Consider the following 24,143-nt stretch of genomic DNA (forward strand, 5'->3'; position numbering starts at 1 on the left):
AGAATTTCATCTAATCATGTTCTTATTTTGATCTTTCCTCATCACTAATATACATAATTATTCCCTTTGCAGGCTGCCAGAAACTGTTTAGTGAATGAGTCAGCAGTGGTGAAAGTGTCTGATTTTGGAATGACAAGGTATAGCCAAGTTGACATACTTATTTGCAATGGTTTTTGAATGGATTTGGCATAACATGTGTTCTTGCACTTGAGACATTACATCACTTTAAAATTACAGACAAAAGTGACATTTCTTTCTCCAGGTAACTAACTTCTCTTATTTCCAGTGGTTTGTAATTTGCTCCCTCTCAACTTACTTATTTTGTGGTCGCAGTGTGATATTTTCTTACTTTTTAAAAAAATAGGAACAGCACAGCACTATGATGCAGCTTGTTTTATGGTGCATTATTGTGACATGCAGTTTAGCACATCTTACATATAGATGGAGGAAGGAGTTGTAGCTTCCACCCTGCTCTGAACAGAATATCCAGACTAGGCTCAACCCTTTGTTGTGCATCACTTATGGAGACTGGGCCTCTTAACGATGGGTATAATGGGCCATAATTGGTTGTAAAGTGTTTTGAAATTCTTGAAGTATTGTTATTATGAGAACTCAGACACATTTGGACAATTGGGCTCTCTCTTCTTGCACTATCTGAAGGAATAAAGTTGGACAAAATTTGTTCATGAAAAAAAAAAACACAGAAAAAAAAAGAAAACCTTCACATTTCCGGCTTCTGCCATTTTCCAATCTTCTTATGATAGAAGATTCTCTAAACAGAATCTGAAAATTAAGTTGATGATGCACAAAGCACAATAGAATCTAGTCTTCAGTAAATGGAGTCAGACTGGAGGGTTAGCAGTTGTAACACCTTATTTTTGTAAATAAAGAAAACAGGACACACTGGCCCCAGATAGCCTGGATCTGAGTAAACAGTGATGCAGGAATGCTGGGAGGCACAGTGCCACAGGGTGGTACAATTTCTCTTGGAGTTTCTTAACACTTCTTGCCAGCACCACTGACGGGTCCCTATGGGGACACTATGAGGAAGCAATCTGAGAACAGGGACTTTGCAGTTTGACAACAACTGGCACTCTCAGTGTGCCTGGCTCCTTTCACCCTTCCCATCTACTCAACCTGTGCACCCACATGATATCTGAACACAAACTGTCCCATGAGCATCAGATCTCTGTTGAGTAAGAAATTGGCATTTTACAGCAGTGGTTCTCAAACTTTTGTAGTGGTGACCCCTTTCACACAGCAAGCCTCTGAGTGCAACCCCCCTTACAAATTAAAAAACACTTCAAAAATATTTAAACACTATTATAAATGCTGGAGGTGAAGTGGGGTTTGGGGTGGAGGCTGACAGCTTGCGACCCCCCAGGTCATAACCTCACGACCCCCTGAGGGGTCCCGACCCCCAGTTTGAGAACCCCTGACCTACAGTATGAAACTAATAACTACAAGGGAAGACTGTGCAACAATGAGAAAAGTTAACAGACGCATAAATAAAACCTTAGCACCATTACTGAAGTTATTTTCAAATACACTTTATGATAATAACAATCACTAACCACTAGGTGGCAACATGAGCTCCTTGAAATAAATGGTTTCAGAGTGGTAGCCATGTTAGTCTGTATCGGCAAAAAAAACGAGGAGTACTTGTGGCACCTTAGAGACTAACAATTTTATTTGGGCTTAAGCTTTCGTGGGCTAAAACCCACTTCATCAGATGCATGCAGTGGGAAATACAGTAGGAAGATATATATACACATGAAAAACTGGGTGTTGCCATACCAACTGTAATGAGACTAATTGTCAGGAGATAGATCCATAAAGGCCAAACTCTAAGAATTTAGGTGTATTCTTATTACTTGGCTAGTTAGAGGTATAAAAGAAAGAATCAAAATCACTGTCTGCCAGTGTAAGGTCCTTCTCTTACTGTGACAGTCTGAGGCCCTGTTCTTAGGCTAAGGCCTTTGGCTAAGCAACAGAGGCAGCGATAAGCTGGGAAGCGACTGGTCACCTCCTCACATTCCAAACTAGTCACATTGAAATAAGGTGCTATTGGGCTGTTAGGAATACAATCCTGTGAGCTGTAGCTCACGAAAGCTTATGCTCAAATAAATTGGTTAGTCTCTAAGATGCCACAAGTACTCCTTTTCTTTTTGCAAATCCTGTCCTGATAATGCCCATTGCCTCCAGAGAAAGGGACGTGCCTAGAAAATGTAAGAGGAAACTTAGTTTGATAGCATCCTGTCTGGCAAGAACTCACTTATCAATAGCTGGATGTGAAATCCTCACTTCTGTATTGTTTTGTCATTATAGTTCCCACTTTGCTATTGTTTGTCTGTATAATCTCTGTCTGGTTCTGTGATTGTTCCTGGCTGCTGTATAATTAGTTTACACCCAGCAAAATTAATTAAGGTGGTGGGATATAATTGGTTACATAATCATGTTACAATATGTTAGGATTGGTTAGTTAAATTTCAGTAAAATGATTGGTTAAGGTATAGCAAAGCAGAACTCAAGTTTTATTATATAGTCTGCAGTCAATCAGGAAGTGTGGGTGGGTGGGTGAAATGAGAACAGGGAATGGGGGTGGGGAAATTGGAATCATGTTTGGCTAAGGGCAGGAATGGGAACAGGGACACAGGTGTAAGGCTCTGTGGTGTCAGAACTGGGAAGGGGGACACTAAGGAAGGAACCTGGAATCATGCTTGCTGGAAGTTCACCCCAATAAACATTGAATTGTTTGCATCTTTGGATTTCGGGTATTGTTGCTCTCTGTTCATGCGAGAAGGACCAGTGAAGTAAGTGGGTGAAGGAATAAGCCCCTTAACACCAATTAAGGTGGGCTCTTATCAGCAGGAGAAAAAAAAACAAAGCTTTTGTAGTGATAATCAGGATGGCCTATTTCAAACAGTTGACAAGAAGGTGTGAGTAACAGTAGGGGGGGAAATTAGCATGGGGAAATAGTTTTTACTTTGTGTAATGACCCATCCACTCCCAGCCTTTATTCAAGCCTAATTTAATGGTGTTCAGTTTGCAAATTAATTCCAGTTCTTCAGTTTCTTATTGGAGTCTGTTTTTGAAGTTTTTTTGTTGGAGAATTGTGACTTTTAGGTCTGAAATTGAGTGACCAGGGAGGTTGAAGTGTTCTCCGACTGGTTTTTGAATGTTATAATTCTTGATGTCTGATTTACGTCCATTTATTCTTTTGCGTAGAGGTTGTCCGGTTTGGCCAATGTACATGGCAGAGGGGCAATGTTGGCACATGATGGCATATATCACATTGGTAGATGTGCAGGTGAACAAGCCTCTTATGGTGCACCTGATGTGATTAGGTCCTATGATGGTGTCCCTTGAATAGATATGTGGACAGAGTTGGCAACGGGCTTTGTTGCAAGGATAGGTTCCTGGGTTAGTGTTTTTGTTGTGTGGTATGTGGTTGCTGGTGAATATTTGCTTCAGGTTGGGGGGCTGTCTGTAAGTGTGGACTGGCCTTTCTCCCAAGATCTATGAGAGTGAGGGATTGTCCTTCAGGATAGGTTGTAGATCCTTGATGATGCGCTGGAGAGGTTTAAGTTGGGGGCTGAAGGTGACGGCTAGTTGCATTCTGTTACTTTCTTTGTTGGGCCTGTCCTGGAGTAGGTGACTTCTTGGTATTCTTCTGGCTCTGCCAAATCGGTTTCTTCACTTCAGTAGGTGGGTAGTGTAGTTTTAAGAATGCTTGATAGAGATCTTGTAGGTGTTTGTCTCTGTCTGAGGGGTTGGAGCAAATGCGGTTGTATCTTAGAGCTTGGCTGTAGACAATGGATCATGTGATGTGGTCTGGATGAAAGCTGAAGGCATGTAGGTAAATATAGTGGTCAGTAGGTTTCCAGCATAGGATGATGTTTATGTGGCCATCACTTATGAGCACTGTAGTGTCCAGGAGGTGGATCTCTTGCGTGGACTGGTCCACGCTGAGGTTGATGGTGGGATGGAAATTGTTGAAATCATGGTGGAATTCCTCAAGGGCTTCTTTTCCATGGGTCCAGATGATAATGTCATCAATGTAGTGTAAGTAGAGTAGGGGCGTTAGGAGATGAGAGCTGAGGAAGCATTGTTCTAAGTCAGCCAAAAAATGCTGGCATACTGTGGGGCCATGTGGGTACCCATAGCAGTGCTGCTATATATATCTTCAAGTCAGTGGCACTGCTATGGGTACATCAGCCACACCTCAGAGGCTCGTTCACCTGCACATCTACCAATGTGATATATGCCATCATGTGCCAGCAATGCCCCTCTGCCATGTACATTGGCCAAACCGGACAATCTCTACGCAAAAGAATAAATGGACATAAATCAGACATCAAGAATTATAACATTCAAAAACCAGTCGGAGAACACTTCAACCTCCCTGGTCACTCAATTTCAGACCTAAAAGTCACAATTCTCCAACAAAAAAACTTCAAAAACAGACTCCAATGAGAAACTGAAGAATTGGAATTAATTTGCAAACTGGACACCATTAAATTAGGCTTGAATAAAGGCTGGGAGTGGATGGGTCATTACACAAAGTAAAAACTATTTCCCCATGCTAATTTCCCCTCTCCCCCCGCCATTGTTACTCACACCTTCTTGTCAACTGTTTGAAACAGGCCATCCTGATTATCACTACAAAAGGTTTTTTCTCTGCTGCTGCTAACAGCCCACCTTAATTAATTGGTCTTGTTACAGTTGGTATGGCAACTCCCATTTTTTCATGTTCTCTGTGTATTTATATCTCTGTGTATATATTTTCCTACTGTATGTTCCACTGCATGCATCCAGTGAAGTGGGTTTTAGCCCACGAAAGCTTATGCCCAAATAATTTTGTTAATCTCCAAGGTACCACAAGTACTCCAGGTTTTTTTATTAAATAAATGGTGATTTCAGAAACTGAATCAGACTGGAAATATCACATGCTTTTGTTTCTTAGGTATGTCCTTGATGACCAGTACACAAGCTCTTCAGGTGCTAAATTTCCTGTAAAGTGGTGTCCCCCAGAGGTTTTTAATTATAGCCGATTCAGCAGCAAATCAGATGTCTGGTCATTTGGTAAGACACTCTTTAGCAATTAAATAAGAAAATTATTTTTTTCCAATTCACCAATAAGCAATTAGTGTCCAGTTGTTCAAGGAGAATCTAAACCTCCTAGGAGATGCTCAGTGAAGTCATTGGTCCTGATCCTTCTCTCATTTGCCCCAGTTTCCCACTGATGTAATTGCATTGAAGTCTGTGGAGTTACTTCTTATTTACACAGATGTTAGGTGAATTAGGCCCGTTGGGTAGTTAGGGGACTGAGCTTTTTCAGGATAGGGCCCTTACTGACCACACTTACCATTCAAAAAACAAATCCACAGTTAGTGGCATACATGTATTTCAAAGAAGTATTTGTTAATTTACTTGACAATCTATTCATGCCTTTCATTTTCCAGGTGTTCTAATGTGGGAAGTATTTACTGAAGGTAAAATGCCCTTTGAGCAAAACACAAATTATGAAGTGGTAACTATGGTTAGCCAAGGACAGCGTCTTTATCGGCCAAAATTAGCTACCAGGAATGTGTATGAAGTGATGGTGATGTGCTGGCATGAGGTACATTTCTTTTTCTGTCCTTTCTTTACCACCCAAAAGCTGAGTTTTGTTACCACACCTAATTACCAGTGTAAAATTCTGATTGCATTTTATTCAAAAGCACCCTGCTTAACCATGAATTAGCCTTGAGGATCTCTCCTTGTATTCTTTCCTCCAGAGGAACTCAAAGTGGAGAGAGTAGTGTCTTGGTGAATCAGAATAGGCAGGGCATTCCGTGCATACAGGCACTATGGAAAGAAACATGGAGAAAGGTGGGGGGGAGGGTGGGAATGAACAAGGCAGTGAAGCTGCTATTGTTGATGGATCAGCAGGGGCAGAACGTAATAAGAAATGAGATGAGAAATCTAGGCCAGGTTGGAACTTTGTTTATTCTTGAAGGTGAGTCTTAAAATTTGAAGAGTGTCAAAGGAGGAGCCAATGGAAGAAGACAAAGACAGGAAGAGATCAAACAGGGAATAAGAATAAGATAGTTTTAGTGGCCATGATTTACATGGAGGATGGAGAGATGGGTATTGGAGTGACCACATAGGAGCACTTTGAAATAAACAAGGTGGTTAGATGCCCAGAGGTTGTTACACAGGTAGGGAAATAAAAAGAAAAAAGTGATGAGAAAAAACATTAACATACAGTTATTAACAGAGAGCAGAATAACTAAAAGGTGAAAACAGGTCAATAATAGAGAGAAAAGTAGGAAGAAATGACAAACAGCAGCAAAATTAAATGTTGTAGTTCAAAAGATACGTTGTTCCACAAAGAGCGGTTGAAGGCACTAAAGCCATATGTTGGGATTTTCTGCATCAACTGATCACACACATTCCTGAAATCGCCCCACCCATGCAAACTGAAAACTTTCTCTTTCATTGACTATGGGCCCCATCCTACTCCCACTGAAATCCATATGAATTTTGCCATTGATTTCACTGAAACCAGGACTGGGCCCTGTGACTTGGTAACTTTTAGTATTATTCCAATGACTTTCTGACACTGTTTGTCTCACTCAACTTTTCATGTTTATTTCTTAGGGGAAAAGATCTCTTTTGCTTTATAATTGATCGAGAGCAGGGACAGGAAAAGACCAAAGGGGAAACATCTGTGAAATCAGCAGAGCGTCAGTGTCAGGAATTAAATAAAGACAGGCAGCTGGTAAAAATTACAAAATCCATACACAAATGCAAAAAGCATAAAAGCAAAAATAGTTGAAATAGAATGCCTCACAGAAGAGGAGGACCTTGATGTGTCAGGCATTACAGAAACATGGTCAAATGACAAAAATCAATGGGATACTGTAATACCTGGCTATAAATAAGGCTGCAAGTCTGTCAAGGAGGTCACAGAAGTCATGGATTCTGTGACTTTTCGTGACCGCCATGACTTCTGCAGCAGCTGGTGCTGGCTCAGGGCTGCTCAAGCCAGGCAGCCCCTGTGCCAGCAGCAGCAGTTTGGGTGTGTGGGATGGGGTTCAGGGCTAGGGGAGGGGGTTGGGGAGTGCACGGGGGGCGCTTAACTGGGGTGGGGGACTCCCCGGCTCCCACTGGCTTGGCCCCCCTGCAGCTCCTAGGCAGCAGAGGGGTGGGGGGGGTCTCCACACCGTGCACTGCCCACACCCGCAGGCCCCGCCCCTGCTGCTCCTATTGGCTGCAGTTCCTGGCCAATGGGATCTGCGGCAGCTGGCGCTTGTGGTGGGAGCAGTGGATCCCCTGTCCTGGCCCCTGCCTCCACCAGCTAGGAGCTGCAGGGATGGGGAACCAGGTAGGAAGCCCCAGCCAGCCCCCCACAATCTCCCACAGCACCAGGAGGGGTCCTGGGCTGCGTGCCACGGCCTGGCTTCCCCCTCCCCCAGTACTAGCAGGCGTCCCGGACCGTCCCTGCCAGAGCACCTGCTGCCCCCTGCCCAAGTTTTAGTCAGGGCGGGCATTTTTAGTAAAAGTCACGGACAGGTCACAGGCCCGTGAATTTTTGTTTATGGCCCATGACCTGTCCATGACTTTTACTAAAAATACCCATGACTAAAACATAGCCTTAGCTATAAACTATACAGAAAGACAAACAAGGTTGAAGTGGTGAGGGTGTAGTGCTGAATCCAAAATATTCCATAGAATCCAATGAGAGGACCGTGCAGTTGAATCTATGGATACAAATCCCAAACTGTAAGAATATAAATATATTAGTATGCCTATACTAACAATCTCCAAATCAAGAAAAGGATATTGAGTGCATAACATTGAAAGAGATCAGAGGCAGCAACATCGAACAAAATGCTTTTGAACAACAACTAGCCAAAAGGTATTTTAAAAAAAATGACAAGACATTCTTCAAGCATATCAGAGTCAGGAAGCCTGATAGAGAATCAGTCGATTTGCTGGGTATAAAATAATTCATGGTATTAAAAAGGTAGGTCAGGATCTTCTGTTTTTGCTGTCTAATAATACTAGAACAAGGGGACCCTCAATGAAAATAAAAGGTGGTAAATTCAAAACTGATAAGGAAATACTTTTTCCACACAATATATAATTAAACGTGGAACTCATTGACACATGACGTTGTTGAGACCAAGAATTTTTCCATTCAAAAAGGGATTGGATATTTATAGTGATAACAAGAGTTACAATAGCTAAGGCTAACAAATTTTAGAAGGGATGTTAAATTTCACGCTGCAGAGTTTAGGCCAATCTCTAAAGGATTTACAAGGAGGGGCAAATTCTCACTTCTGCCTAATGAGAGGCTTCTGGCACCTTCCTCTGAAGCATCTAGTGCTCTTAGATTAATAAGAAATAGAATAGTATACAACATCATTTTATGGCTTCACCGGGTCTGAGATGTCCTAGCAATACTTTAGGTTAATAGAAATTTACCTGTCACGTTTCTTTCTGCTGCCTCTCATCTGCTTAAATTTAACGGCATTTTTATCTTTTTGCGCATAAATTTTTCCTGCTATTTTATTTTGTAAACATTATAGCTTCAGCAAAATAAAATCTTTCTGATGTGACTTTAGTAACTGACAGTACAACAAAGCATTTTAATTCCTAGAAACCTGAGGGACGCCCTACATTTGAAGATTTGCTGCATATAATTGATGAGATAGTGGAGAGTGAAGATGCTTTCTGAAGAAGAGGAGCAGAGGCACAAGAATGCTATAGTACAGCAAAGAATCAACATTCAAGAGACATAGCATTATTCTTTAAGAGCATGATCCTGCAAACTTCTGAGTGTTGCTGAATGAAGTGTGGAGAGCCTAAGCATTAACACTTACCATTTTCTCAGCAGTCATGCGGAGTAAGTTCCACGTAATATAAAGAAACATGCACAATATATTCACCAACATGAGCTGTGCGTGCAGCCCCATTCAGAGAAGCTAGCCCCCTCCCACCCCCCCGCCTGCGCTTTCTGCTCAAGGCCCTGCCCCCACCCAATGCCTTGTTCTCACTGACCGGCTGGTCGACCTGGCTGGTGCCCAGAACAGCCCCATGCCTGGGCTGGCCTGCTGGCACCCAGAGCAGTCTGGAGGAGCCCTGAACACTGGCTGGCTGGTCGGGGCCGAGCCCTGAGCCCAGGCCTCCCAGAGGAGCTCTGAGCCCCACCACAGCCCAGTCCCAGGGCTGCAGCAGGGAGCATTAGCAGAGGATTGGGGCAGCTTAGCCTCCATGACACACTGCCCATGCCTGTGCCCTCTCTGAAGAGTTACCCTGGGGTTAGTAAAAAATTGGGATTAATGCATGGAGCAAATTATAGGACACAGCAAAAGTGCAGACACTTAAGTGCAATCCAGTAAATGCAAATGATGTATGTAGTTTCCATGTTTATGAGTTTCATTTATTCTTGCTGCCAGACAGTAGTAGGAGCTGCTTGTGTACGTAAGAGTTTTGCTTAAAAACTAAAAGCAAAGTCATTTGGTGAGGGCCACCTACTCCCATAGGAATGCTTCCAAAGGTTCTCCTGAAATATTATTTGTCACAGCCTGTTGATTGATGCTTTATGCCAGTGATGAGCAACCTGCAGGCACGTGCTGGCCGCCGCTTCCCACAGCTCCCATTGGACAGGAATGGCGAACTGCAGCCACTGGGAGCTGCGGGCAGCTGTGCAACTGTAAACAAAGAGTCTGGCGGTCCGCCAGCAGATTATCCTGATGGGCCGCATGCAGCCCATAGGCTGCAAGTTGCCCACCACGGTTTTAGGCCATATACTGGGGCCAATATTCTTGCTATGTCATTAATCTGTTTTACTCACTCCCCTCAGCTTACTTCTCTCATCTGTGTGTAAAAAAGCACCATGGTCAACAGCCTAGACTAGTGGCTCAAGTGCAGCACTCAAAGCCCTCACTGTAGGATTGAGCCCTAATTTATTTTATGCCAGGAAGTGTTTCTTGGGAATTTTTCACCCAGAGAGCATCTGAGGCCAGTCCTGAGGCCAATCATAGCGATAAACAGCATGCACAATACATCACAGCTGACTTTCAGTGAACTATAGCACATTGAATTTGATTAACTGTTAAGTAATTTATATACTAAATGTACTATAATTGTATACTGTACACATTTATTTATATGAAATGTAAGTGTTTTGTTCCTGAAAATGTTAAAGAACAACAAGTTGCTCTATATTATATGTTACACATACAATGTGACATATGGCATCTGTGGATGAAAGAAAACATACTATGAATTAGATTTTCTATCATTCTGTCCTTGGTCATTTGTGAAATAAGCTTTATAGTCTTAATAGCAAATGTCATACTACAGTATGTGTATAATAAACCAAATGTTAATTGTTTGGAAACTTGAACAACAGTTTGTCATTGATTTGTTGTCAGATAATGATTTCTGGCCAAACATATTGCTGGTATAACTGTTGACATCCATGAAGTTACATCAGGGATGTACAGGACTGAACATATTTAGATATGTATGTTAATTTACTTACAGCAAGATTCAGTATCAGAGGATATATACAGATGGTACATACAGCCCAGAGCCACATTATGAAATATTACATATTTAGACATTTTATTTGAATAAAAGTAAGGATTACAGCAGATGTACAGCTGATATGGTTTGTGGGATATGGTTTACAAAAGCATGATGCGTCTGATCATGCAAAATGCTGAGGGTGCTATATAGGGTTGAGCTCCTTTAACCCTCACCAAAGGTCCCCATATGCAAATTAGGTGTAATATGCATACAAGGTGATAAATTGGTGGGGATTATTAATTAAGGCCTAATGCAGCAGTCCTTTCTATTGAAGTCACTGAGAGTTTTCCATGTAGAACAACAGTATGGTCAATTACATTTCAAACCAAGTCGTTACAGGGGAAGTTGGTAGTGAACCCTGTACTTAGGTTGCCTCACACTTACCTTATAAAAAGATTCTTGCAATGGGTTTCTTGTGTTTTGTTTTTTTGTTTTTTTTTTTTTTAAAGTCTAGCCCTCCTATTGTTCGCTGAGGGCCTTTAAATTTGTTAGGGAGAAAGTCTTTGGACTAGAGAGGAGGCTTTTCTTTATCCCATGAAATTCCATTCAGGTTTAACAGAATTGTGAACTGTTGAAAAACACCACTTCGCTTCTCTTGCTAGCATTGCTCAGAAAAATTATGGTCGCATGAAAAAATAATAAGCAAACACAAATATTCTAAAGACCCAGCCCCAAACAGCCACCAAAATAGGAGCAACAGCACATGCTATACTGTGAAAGTCTGGGAGCTGCCAGAGAATCTGTAGCAGCTGGGCTTAACCTGCCCTGCAACCACCCCCAGCACATGGCCCCCATATCCCAAATCCCACCCCTTCCATCCTATGTGATGGAGGCATCACATGGGACAGGAGCGCCCCCAACTCTCAGGGCAGAAGAGAGAGACAGTGCATTCAGTAGGCCCTTGTAAATGTCCCAGACCCAGTACATAGTGTCAGTTGCCATCTCCTCCCTGGGATAACATCCTTTGGGTGCTGCTTGCTAACATAGTCAAGTGACAGTAGTCTGTGTTGAAGGTTTGGAGCTTGTAACTCGGCTAACTGTATCTCATGCGCTCCCTTGTGGCCAACAGTCATGCTACAGGCAACCTGTCTCAGTTTCCCCTCTTGGGCTGTTCAAGAAAAAGCTTGTATTTAAGTTTATTTGGTCAAAAATAGCCCTCCTTGGGGACTGGGTTTATTAATATAAAAGAAACTGTAAATAAAACTCAAAACTCCCATAACAAAGTCAGTTTATAAATCCACACAATCCAACGTTTTTCTTCCTTCTCCCAAGCCGAGCATTCCTGCCTGGGGCCTTTGTAGTTCCCTCCTGCTTGATCTGGGGTTCTCCCAGGCCTCCCTGCCTGGGAGCTCTGCAGTCCCCTTCACTACACAGAGAGCTTTCAGACTCTGCCACAGCTTCCTAAACTGCCCACCCCCCATTCTTCACTGCAGTGTCCTACTCCTTTCAAACTGCAATCACCTGATTCCTCTCAGGCAGCCCATCCTGTAAACCTCCAGCCCATGGAGGCAAATCACTTTGTAACAGGGCTCAGACCCTTCAGATGATGCATGATAGGGGAGTTTTCCTTTTTTAAAAATAAAAAAACCCAGGAAATTACATACAAAATACCAAGTTAAAAGAAAGTTATTTGGGTGCAAAGTCAAGCATATGAAAGTTGGGAAATGCTATATTTAGTTAGTGCAGAATTAGAGTTGTTGGGGAATTTCCAGCAAAATAGGGATTTGTCAGACAATGTCAAATCGTTGAACGTGAAATGTTTTGTGAAAACATATTGGGTTCAATTCACTTTCGATGAACCGCAGGGCCTCTAGGAGCCACAGCTCTGAGGTAGCCCTGCCATATGGACAGTCTCAAGGCGAGGGAGCCCCAGGACTTCCAGGGTCTGCAACTTCTGGGCTACCCCAACAGAATCATGACAATTTCATTTAGCACCTGCCATGATCCTGGGAGAATATTTCATATCATTCTGGGGTATATTAACAGGAGTGTCCTATGTAAGAAATGAGAGGTAGTTGTCCTGCTCTACTTGGCACTGGTGAGGCCTCAACTGGAGTAATGTGTCCGGTTCTGGATGCCACAATTAAAGAAACAATTGGACAAATTGAAGAGAATCCAGAGGAGAGCCAAATTGTGGACAAACTGACGAGAGACCACAGGAGAGCAACAAAAATGATAAAAGTTTTAGAAAACCTGACCAATAAGAAAAGGTTACAAAAACTGGGCATGTTTAGTTTTGAGAAAAGAAGGATGAGGGGGAAATCTGATAGTCTTCAAATATGTTAAAAGAACAGTGATCAATTGCTCTCCACTGAAGATAGGTCAAGAAGTATTTGGCTTAATTTGCAGCAAGGCAGATTTAGGTTGGCTATTAGGAAAAACTTTAACTATAAAGGATAGTTAAGGACTGGACTAGGCTACCAAGGGAGGTTGTGGAATCTCCATCTTTGGGGATGTTTAAGAAAAGGGTGGATAAACACCTGCCAGGGATGCTCTATGTATATTTGGTCCCGCCTCATTGCAAGGGGCTGGACTAGATGACCTCTCAAGGTCCCTTCCAGCCCTATATTTCTGTGATTCAATTCAGAAACACCATGTGTCAGTTTTCTAAATGAAAATTGTATGGAATTTCCATTTGTCAGGAAATTTTTAAATGTTGAAATTTCCTGCAAATCAGAAATTCTGTATTTTGATTAGCTTTTGTTTTGATAGTCTTTAATTACATGATCCCATACTATTTTCCCCACAGGGTCCCTGCCAAATTCACGGCAAAGGATGGACACAAAGGACTGGACTTAAGGTTTCATAGGAAACTGTAAATCTGGCATTTCCCAACTTTCGATTTGTGACTTTGCAATCAAAGTTATGTTATTTTAACGTACTTTAAAATATGTATTTTTACTGAAGTTTATCTAAAAAGTAAAGATTGAATTCCCAGTGCTGTCCTCCGTCAAAACACTTGATTTAAATATAGTCTACGCTCCAAATTGTTAATTTTGGATTGGGTCAGCTTGTCATTATAGTCCGTTGCTTTGTTCAACTTTTTAGTACTCTGAAGGGAAATCTGTAAATGCTGTCTTGTAATTTTCCCTGGACAAGTTCAATCACCCTCAGAAACTCCTTTCTTTCTTATTCTTTTTATTGTTAAAACTTAGTTTCATATAACAATAGGCACAGAAAATCTGCCTGAATTGCACTGAATCCTCTGGTATATGTCTGCTCTTCTTTCTAGTTTTAGACTTTTTTTAAAGTAGACTAGATATCTAGATTTCAGTTGAGTTATTCTGCTGTAGAGCAAAATGTGATACAAGAACAAGGCTTCAGTGGAAATACTTCTGGTGTGAGGTTAGTATGAAGCCTCTGAATTTTTTTTTTTAAAAACAGGAAAGTAGGTGGGGTTAAATTTTGCCTGTGCTAAACCATACCTCTTCTCTGAGCTAGGATTTCAGTTAGAGAGATTTTACTGTTACCGACACAACTGAAGAAGAAGGATCAAATTTTTATTTGAATACAAGCAGACAATCAACTATGATTCTTTCTACCTGTAAGTAATGTGGGCCATGTATTTTATGCTTTATGTTCTGTTTTGTACACTAGTTAGCAATGAGCTGCATAAATATCACCATATTTTCCAATTATCCTGCTCTTAAATTGTCATACTAATACGCATGTTAAAATTGTTAGTGTTAACTTTCCAAATTACTTCACAAAATTGCTATGATGGCTTCAGCAAAGCTACTATAGTTACCAACATACGGACTACTGAACACAACAAATGGGGAACCCAAGAGGATCAGGAACCAAAGGACTGTCCTTAAGAGTGTGTCGTGCATAGACATGACAGGGAAATTTAACAGCATTATAGGCAAACTTTCTGATTATGAAGAGTTCAGCTCAATGAAGAGCTAAGTGATAAAACTTCAGGAATTTCAATATTTTTCTATTAGTGGAAAAACTCAACATTTGGTTTGGAAAAAAGTATGTAGTTTTAGGAGCAAACTATACTGTTGATTTCCAACAGGACATGATTTTATAATTTTTTTCAGTCTGGATGAAAGGCAAGCAATATCTAATCAATTGTCGGGCATTCTATATGTCACAAATGAGATGTTTTTGATGAGCAAAGATAGGTTAGGTGGGCGGACTACCCCTCAATGTGCCAATGTACACAAGTAACTCAATCTGCTTGAAAAACAAAGTATTGTTCAGAATTTGGTACAAGAACACAATTGCTTAGAATCAGACTAATTATCAACATTTAGCATCAATCTATCAGAAATGGCAAAACAAAATAAAAAAATCTGAGTATTAGATTATAAAAGACAAGTGACAAGAAAAACAAATTTCTGACTTGGCTGTTGGTTTTGTCTAGCTAACAGATTCCATTCTAATTAGAGCAATTTTTATTAGGAGATAGGAAGGAAGTGGTACACATTCTTATGCGTATATCGGTCACATATGTGAGCAGCTATATCAATTTAAAGAGCACCCATGGGTCCTAAAATTTTGTGCAGCACCTATAATCTTAATCTTGTGGTTCCAGTGTAGAATTTAGCAGCAATGGGAACATATCAAAGATCAAAGGGTTCCTGCACTTTCATTATGCCGCCTTTAATTTTCACAGAACTGTCTCTCTAGCATCTCCTCAAGCAACCTGCCTCTCCTCCTCCCCACAGACATCTTTTTCTTCCCCCTCCCTTCCTCTGGCACCCAGCACACCACTCTTCTGCTGTGCATAGCTAGAACCAGTTGCAGGTCCTTTCCTAGATTGTTTACTCTGATGGCAGCTGCTCAGCATGACAACTAACTATGCCTCAGGGTACGCTTGGTTACTCATTTCCCATTATTATGTCTCCTGCACCTATATCTCTTCAGGTATTTTCATATAATATATAGAACATACATATATAGAACATATAACTAGTCACTGTTTTAAGGACAGGTGTTTTCCTTCCAGCCACTTTTGGGGAGGAGAGGGCAAGCTATAAGACTGGTTGACTTTCCCCTTGTGATTATTTTTATCTGGGAGCAACACGGAGCTTTGTTTCAGACGACCAAACTACATCATGGCTGGAGAAATGAGATTCTTAACATTACCACCAAAGACAAAATGCATGACAAGCGTTAAGGCCAAAGGGCTGGATCCTCAGCTGGCATAAATTTTAAATCATTGACTATGTTTTGGTAGCTTAAGTGAAAGCCCAGCATTCAGAGAAGTAAGGATTGAAAAGTGTGCTGTTACCATAGCTGCTTTATGCAGACATATTCCCAAACAACTACTTACTGAAAACAAGTCACACACAAAATACATCTTCGTATTAACAGCAAAAGGAGTAAAGGGCATTTTCTTTCCAGTGCCCTGTCCCATTTTGTGTGTGAGTTACAATATTTCAAATCTCAACAGCTACTACACGTTCCCTTTGGAAAATGCATTTAGGACCAACTCTTGGATTCCTTACTGAGGCAAGACTCCCACTGAAATCAACAAAAATTAGTGATCGAAATCTTGGAACCACATAACTAGGGTAGAGGCAGGCAGGCAGCATGTATGTGTGTGTCGTGAGTATCGCTCATTACTGTTCAGCAACCTCCTCTGGTGTATGCAAAGGGTTTTTCCAAAGGGCAAGCTACTCCAAAATCTTTGCATTGACTTCAGTGGGTTTGGCTCATGCCCTAGCACAACATGAATTCAGGAAGAAAATGTGTAAAAACAATGTTTAAACTATAAGAGTCAATGGGCAAAATTCAATTTCAGAGATCCACAGATTCCAAGGCCAGAAGGAACTGTTCTGATCATCTAGTCTGACCTCTTATATAACACAGGCCATAGAACTCCCCAAAATAATTCCTAAAGCATCTCTTTTAGAAAAACATCCAATCCTGATTTTAAAAGTGTCACTGATGGAGAAGAAATCTGCCATGATACTTGGTAAGTTGTTCCAGTGGTTAATTACTCTGTTAAAAATGTACTCCTTATTTCCAATTTTGTCTAGCTTCAACTTCCAGCCTTTGGATCACGTTATACCTTTCTCTGCTAGACTGAAGAGAGCATTATTAAATATTTGTTCCCCCTGTAGGTACTTATTGACTGTAATCAAGTCACCACTTAACCTTCTCTTTGTTAAGCTAAATAGAGTGAGCTCCTTCAATCTATCATGATAAGGGATGTTTTCTAATCCTTTAATCATTCTTATGGATCTTCTCGGAACCCTACAATTTTATCAACATCCTTGACTTGTTGACACCAGAATTGGACACAGTATTCCAGCAGTGGTCACACCAGGGCCAAATACAGAGGTAAAATAACCTCTTTACTTCTACTTGAGATTGTATCCAAAGATTGCATTAGCCCTTTTGGCCACAATGTCATACTGGGAGCTCATGTTTAGTTGATTATCCACCATGGCCCTCAAATCTTTTTTAGAGTTACTGCTTCCCAGGATAGAGTCCCCCATCATGTAATTATGGCTACGGCTATGATTATGTCACGGAAGTCACATTGACCTCCATGACTTTTTCTGCCCCGGAGCTGCAGCTCCAAGCCAGCCCCGCCCCTGCATCTCCCATCCCCTGGGTTGGTGGGAGGGACTTCGCAGCTGCTCAGCTGCCGCAGGCAGACAGACAGCGGACCCTCACAGCAGCCCAGCCCTGCAGGTAGGGGGGCCCCAGAGTTCCCAGGCACCACAGCAGTGGGGGACCTGGGAGCCCCTGCAGCAGTGAGTGCTGAACCAGCCTACCCCTTTTGTCAGGGATATTTTTAGTGAAAGCTGGAGACAGGTCACAGGCTTCCGTGAATTTTTGTTTTTGCCTGTGACCTGTCCATGACTTTTACTAAAAATATCCGTGACAAAAACTTAGCCTTAATTATGGCCTACAATCTTTGCTACCAGATACATACATTTACCTTTAACCATACTAAAATGCATGTTTGTTTGTGCACAGTATACCAAGCGATCCAGATTGCTCTGTATCAGTGACGAATCCTTGTCATTATTTATCACGGCCCGAATTTGTGTGTCAGATGCAAACTTTATCAGTAATGAATTTGTTTTCTTCCAGATCATTAATAAAAATGTTAAATAGTGTAGGGCCAAGAACCGATCCCTGCAGGACCCCACTAGAAATACACCCGTTCGATGAGGATTCCTCCTTTAGCATTGCATTCTAAGACCTGTCAGTTAGCCAGTTTTTAATCCATTTAATGTGTGCCATGTTAATTTTATTTCATTCTAGTTTTTTAATGAAAATGTCATGGTACCAAGTCAAATGCCTTACAGAAGTCTAAGTATATTACATCAGCACTATTACCTTGTACAACCAAACCTGTAATCTCATCAAAAAATATATGAGGTTAGTTTGACAGGATCTATTTTCCATAAAACTATGTTGAGATTGACATTAATTATATTACCCTCCTTTCATTCTTTATTAATCAAGTCCTGTATTAGCTGCTCCATTATCTTGCCTGGGATCCATGGCAGAAGGACAGGCCTATAATTACCTGGGTCACCCTGTTTACCCTTTTAAAATATTGGCACAACATTAGCTTTCTCCAAGTCTTTTGGATCTTCTCCAGTGTTCCAAAACTTATTGAAAATCAACTTTAATATTCCAATGATTTCCTCATTAGCTCGTTTAAAACTCTTGGATGCAAGTTATCTGGACCCACTAATTTTAAAATGTCTAACTTCGGTAGCTGCTGTGTAACATCCTCCTGAGATATTAGTGGAATGGAAAGAGTGTTGTCATATTATATGACTACATCATCTGTTTTTTTCAAATATAGAACAGAAATATTTATCGAACACTTCCTTTTCTGCATTATTATTAATAATTCTACCATATCTATCTAGTAATGGACAAAGACCATTGTTAGGATTCTTTTTATTCCACATATACTTGAAAAACTCCTTCATATTATCCTTAACTCTGTTGACCATAGATTTCTCCCTGTGTCTCCTTGCTTCCCTTATCAATTTTCTACAATTCTTACTTTCTGATTTATATTCATTACTATGAACTTCCCCTTTCTTCCATTTGTAATATATTGCCTTTACTTCCCTTCTAAACCATGTCTGTTTTTAATCAATAGGGGCTTCTTCCTCGATTGTGGGATTATGGCTTTTTGGGCATCTAGGAAAATGTTCCTAAACAATTCCCAATTATCATTCATATTTTTATGATTAAATTCTTCCTCCCAGATGATTTGGCTCATAATTGTTTTCAGCCTTGTGAAAGTGGCCCTCATAAAGCATCAAGGATATATATATATATATATCGCAGGTGTGGACTTGATTCTGTTTGCACATTATAAATGTGATCAAGTCATGATCACCTGTACCTAAGTTACTATCAAGATGTCTGTAGTGGCTCAGGAGTGTGAGTACCAACCCCAGTGCACACTATTGAGAAACAGGGCACACACCGCAAATTGGTTGTGAGTTCTATACTTAAATTTCACCAACCAAGTTTCAAGTGTGAACTCCTCAGGCACTATAGCTGCCTTAACATGGTGTCACAGACAGTCCTCTTGGGTATTCTAACCTATCTTGCCACCCAGGTAAAGCTTGCCTTTCTGATAGATGGTCCCTTACATCAAAAATCACAACAATATTCAGGTTATTCCCAGTTCCAAAGGACCAGTCACTTATCCCAGATCACTTGCACTTTAGATCCCACACCAAAAACAACGCTTCTAGCCAATTCTGTAATAAAATTAACTAATTATTTATTATCTGAGAAATACGAGTTATTTACAAGGTTAAAGCAGATAAACACACACACAAATGAGTTACAGTCTTAGGTCCCAAAAGGGAATAGAAGCTGCTATAATATGCAAGCTCCATAAGTACTCCTAAGGTTCACCCAGGCCAGGCGCTGGGGATCCCCTTGTTTATGCTTAGAAATCTTGCTCTCTCCAAGCACAAGCTACATAGACATACAGTTGTCCCCCAGAGTTCAAACTGATGGGATGAGTCCACCTGCATATCTCCTCTTCATGGGTGTGTGCGGCGGGGAGAGCAATCAACAAAGTCTTTGTTCTTTGATGTTTCACAATGGTTCATTTGGTTCCAATGACCCTTCTTAGTGGGGAAGACGTAACACCCTCTGTGGAAAACTAGTATTTCACACTTGGACATGCTTCTCTCCTGACTGGTGGTTTCAGAACAAACACACACTTTTGCAGTCACAGAGCAAACACTTAAATATTACCTTATAAATGGGATACAGATATTATAAGTAAGCCTATGATTTAGTCATGGGTATTTTTAGAAAAAGTCATGGACAAGTCATGGGCAATAAACAAAAATTCACAGCCCCTGACCTGTCCATGGCTTCTACTATAAATCACTTTTATCACCTTTGTCTGGCTTGTCCTTGTCCATCCCTCCACAAACGCAAGTCGATGCCACACCATTCTGTTTTGTTGCGAGCATGTTCTTTCCATTTCTGGCCAAAGAGTTTTGTCATGGGATCGGCCCAGCGCATTTTTGGTCTGCCCAGCGGTCGCTTGTGGTCTCTGGAGATCCAGTCACTGGTGTGGTTGCCCACCTATTGTCTTGCCTGTGCACTAAATGACCTGCCCATCTTTGCTTTGCGTCGTACATTGCCTGCACTACATCGGTAACCTCTGTACGCCTTCTGATCTCCTCATTCGGTATGTGATCATGGAGCGATATCTTGCACGTTCGCTTTTCCATTGCTCTCTGGGTGACAGCAAATTTTTCTTCCTCTGTGTTCGTTGTTGACCAGCTTTCTGCTCCATATATGATTGCTAGCAGAACAGTGGAGTTAAACAGTTCTTTCCTTTCCTTCACGGGCAGTTCATCATCCATTTGAGACGTCTTTATCTTGTTGAAATTTGCCCACCCCACCTTTCGCCTTTCTGCAGCTGAGCAGAGACAACCCTACTATAAATACCCCTGATTAAATCTTCGCTGTTCTGGCAGCCCTGGGGTCAGCCACACTGGCCACTGCAGAAGTCATGGAGGTCATGGGAAAGTAATGGAATCTGTGACTTCCACAACCTCCGTGACAGACTCACAGCCTTAATTATAAGTGAGATTAATGTATGTAGCAACCTACTAGCATTTCATAAATTCGAAACACATTTTTATGAATCTAATATATATTTTAACACTACTAACACTCATGAGAGCCAGACTGAATTCTAGCTATGCATTTGTCAATTGAGGCCAAGAGGCATGGGCAGTAGGTATAATAGGCGAGGGAAGGCTCTGCCTTCCCTGATGATGCCACTGACCTGCCACCAGACACCTGGCCCCAGCCCTTCCCCGGGATCCTTACTGCCTCCTCCACTCCACACGCTCCCCCACCCCGGTCCCCGCTGCTTGCCATGTCCCCCCTCCTCCTCAGAACAGGAGAGTGAGGAGGGATAGAGAGAGCCAGCAGCCGGCAGACTGGTGAGGCTCCGCTGAGCACTGGGGCCAGCAGCTCGACGGGGGGCAGGGTCTTCAGGGGCAGGAGGAACTGGCTCTAGGGGGATGGTGGCTCAGCCTGGCCTGACTCTGGCAAGGGGATGGCGGCTTGGCTTGCCAGGCACTTGGGGGCTGGGGGGGGCCGGTAGCTCTGCCCAGCGCCACGGCTGGCCTGGCACTCAGGGAGACTGGTGGCTCAGCCCGCACCTGGGGCCAGCAGTGGGGGCGGGGGGAAGGGGAGGGGGGAAGATGGCTCGGCCTAGCGCTTTCGGGGGGTGGGTCAGGAGGGCCGGCGGCAGCGGCTCAGCCCAATTTATGGCTTGGGCAGGCGGGCCAGGGCTCCTCTGGTAGCGGGAGGCCCTCAGAGTCAGGGGTTCTCCTTTTACGCAGTAGAAGGGGGATTTCAGGGGTCTGGCGTGAGGGGGCGGGGCCTTGGGTGGAAGGGGTGGGGCTGGCAGGCTAGCCTCCCCAAAGCGGTTTGCATTTGTGGTTATAGTCAGGTTCACCTGCCGCCCATGCCAAGAGGCCTTGACATAGGCTGGCATCTGGTCTGCGAGCATCACAGTTACCATTAAATGTTTAGTTCTGTGATCAATTCTTCTTTATCTCGCAAGTATCTCATGTACATTAAAGAAAACCGAATTTGGCTTTTTGTATCCAAATGAAGTTAATTTTCTTTCTGTTGCACTTTGAGTTCTGGCTTCTTTCTTTTGAATGGAGGGATTTTAAAAAAAATAAGTAATAAAGAGTGTGGAGATGTTTATGTGAGGCAATATGCTGCATGTGCTTCTGTCAGGAAGTGCAGGCTTCCTGTACCACTTTATTAATCATTGCTACAATACTTGGAGTCAGCTCTGTGTGTATATAACTTCCTGTCTTGCTAGTACAAGATTATGATGTGAGCAAGTCTAATTGAGTTATTCACACGGAGAGCCAAGCAATTTGACATTTGTGGTGGGTACTTTAGATGTACAGGTATGGGTCATCTTCTCTTCCTGATAGAGGCTGCAGAGTCACTATGAGTTATTCTGTCACTTTAGTGGTCTGTGATTCTCTAATCAAGGACGTCAGAATGAGAAAGTAGTGTCACATGTATTGTGTAAATAGCAGGCTCACCAGTAACTTCGCAAGATGTGACAGCCTACAGACCACCTGAATAGGCCTTCACCTGGGATATCCCAATAGCATTCCAGTGTTTTAAATCAAAGTTTCCAAATTTAACTAGCCCCATGGAATCAAATCCTAAAACCTGCAACTCTCAGTAGTCTCTGAAGAGCTGAAGGGCTCTCACAGTACTTATTTCATGATGCTGTCCCCAGCTGATTTGTCAGATTTCCACATAGAAATATGGTGTTTCAATAATACATTTCAGAGCTTTAACTCCCATTGAGTCTCTCTACAGCTGCTACTGAGCAGCCAAAGTGGGAATCAATGCAAGGACAAAATAACTCCTTCAGAAGCTGTGCTGCAAGGGAGAGAGAGAGAGACAGCCAAATCAGGAACTATGCATGCAAACAGATCTGCCTCTACAAAGCTGGGGATGTCCCTTTCCTAGGGCCTCACGCCCTGTGAACTCCACAGAACCAGAGGAGAACATGGTAGGGTAGGAAGAAGAAAGAAGGGCAGCAAACCTCACAGAAACACCCTGCGTCTCAGAGTCTTTCACACTCATTTCTAGGCAAGAGATGGTAATCTTCTAGGTCACAGTTACTGGATTATGGTCATATTCTGCACTCTTTTTCAGTCAAAACACTGAACTCAGTGAAAGTTTTGCTCAAGTAAGGAGTGCAGAACAGGGACCTACACTGCATACCATGAAACACCCTAATTACTGATTCAGCCCAAAGTTTGTTATGATTCCTTAGGCACTATAAGAAACTAGCTGGTAAATATATGATTAGGATATATGTAAAATGCATTACAGATATTTCATTTACTGCTGGTTTCTTTTAACCTAGCAAAGTAGATTCAAGTGTGGAAAGTGCCTATACTTTACAGAAAGAGTTTGAAATTCAGTGAAGGCAGAAAATTCCTGGGTTGACATTCCACCTTTATTCAGACCAGCCTGAACTCTGAATTCATTTGCATTTGTGGTTATAGTCAGATTTTCAGTGTACTTAAGAATGTTGTTTTAATAATACTTGAAGTTCTACAGCACCTGATCTAAATATCTCTGGTAAGTACTTAACAAATGTTCATTGAGCCTCACAGCACTAAGGCAAGATATACAGGGATTACGTGACCCATCACTCAAACGTAGACACCTTTGTGGTGGAATGCAGAAGCTCCAGAAACAGTGCATGGTTGCAACACACTATCTAAGTCAGGGGCAAACACTGCCCCCAGCTGAAACACCTCAGGTAGTTTTGGTAAGTAGTATGTAATTACCCGAGTTGGAATTTAAACATCCTTCCTCTAATGAAAAAGACCATGAGATCGCTAATGGCCAAATGTCAGTTCACCTTATTCAAAAGTCAGCACCTGCAATTTCACACTGCCATCTAATGCCATTCCAGCAATCAATTCAGTACTATTTCAGACTTTCCCTCTGAATTTCTTCTTTTGCAGGTAAACATAGACCAGTGATATTAAGATACTGAAAGTTGCAAACACTTTTCTTTTTTCTTGTTTATAGCTCCTTGTCTGGAAAATACAGTAAATGGACTAGAAATTACAGCAAGCACCAGTAGGAGAAAGCACGTTCTGGCAGAGCTAAACAGTAACAATTTTATATGGCAAGGTGATAGCTTCATGTACAATGGAAAGTAATGCAGCAAACCAATCACACTGCACATACCTTTTTTAGTCTGGCTTCTTTAAAAAAATTGTTAATGTCAGCTGGCTTGGGCATTTCCAATCCTCATATTTTCCATAGCCGTCACTGGAAACTTTTATCAAGCAGTTTATGATATCTTGTGATTAAAATGGGCTTGTCAAAGTCCCACACTGTAGGCTCTTCACAGGATGTCATGGTCGATGGCAAATTGCCCCCACAAGCTTCACTGGTAACTCTTCAAAGCAAAACAAGCATAAGCCACAGGTTTCTTCCTCTTCTGACTAAGAACTAATTTTGATCTTATCTCCCTGAAGTTTGCCCTTCTCTTTCCCTTTTTATAG

At 41.9% G+C, this 24,143-nt stretch overlaps 2 protein-coding genes across 13 annotated transcripts in view; both read left to right on the forward strand.

The window, feature by feature from the left end:
• The window catches only part of TEC (tec protein tyrosine kinase), an 87,746-nt gene extending 77,344 nt beyond the window's left edge, over window positions 1–10,402 (forward strand). For all 4 annotated transcript variants that reach the window (XM_027833238.3, XM_027833237.3, XM_027833241.3 and 1 more), the window contains 4 exons: window positions 73–137; window positions 4,967–5,085; window positions 5,466–5,623; window positions 8,651–10,402. In XM_027833238.3, coding sequence (XP_027689039.1) covers window positions 73–137; window positions 4,967–5,085; window positions 5,466–5,623; window positions 8,651–8,728 — 420 coding nt within the window. In that variant the 3' untranslated portion in view covers window positions 8,729–10,402. The remainder of the gene's footprint in view (window positions 1–72; window positions 138–4,966; window positions 5,086–5,465; window positions 5,624–8,650) is intronic.
• Window positions 10,403–14,001: 3,599 nt separating this feature from the next.
• The window catches only part of LOC102937840 (tyrosine-protein kinase TXK), a 66,633-nt gene continuing 56,491 nt past the window's right edge, over window positions 14,002–24,143 (forward strand). For 4 of the 9 annotated variants that reach the window (XR_006290105.1, XR_006290106.1, XR_005225190.2 and 1 more), the window contains exon 1: window positions 14,004–14,131. Coding sequence is in view for 3 of the 9 variants with exons in the window: in XM_007071025.4 (XP_007071087.3) it covers window positions 14,116–14,131 (16 nt within the window). In the remaining 6 variants the exon portion in view is untranslated. Of the gene's footprint in view, window positions 14,132–24,143 lie in introns of all 9 variants that reach the window. The other 5 variants (XR_006290107.1, XR_005225192.2, XM_037897835.2 and 2 more) reach the window with 2 other exon arrangements.

This window comes from Chelonia mydas, chromosome 4 (assembly GCF_015237465.2).
Source record: "Chelonia mydas isolate rCheMyd1 chromosome 4, rCheMyd1.pri.v2, whole genome shotgun sequence".
Lineage (NCBI taxonomy): Eukaryota > Metazoa > Chordata > Testudines > Cheloniidae > Chelonia > Chelonia mydas.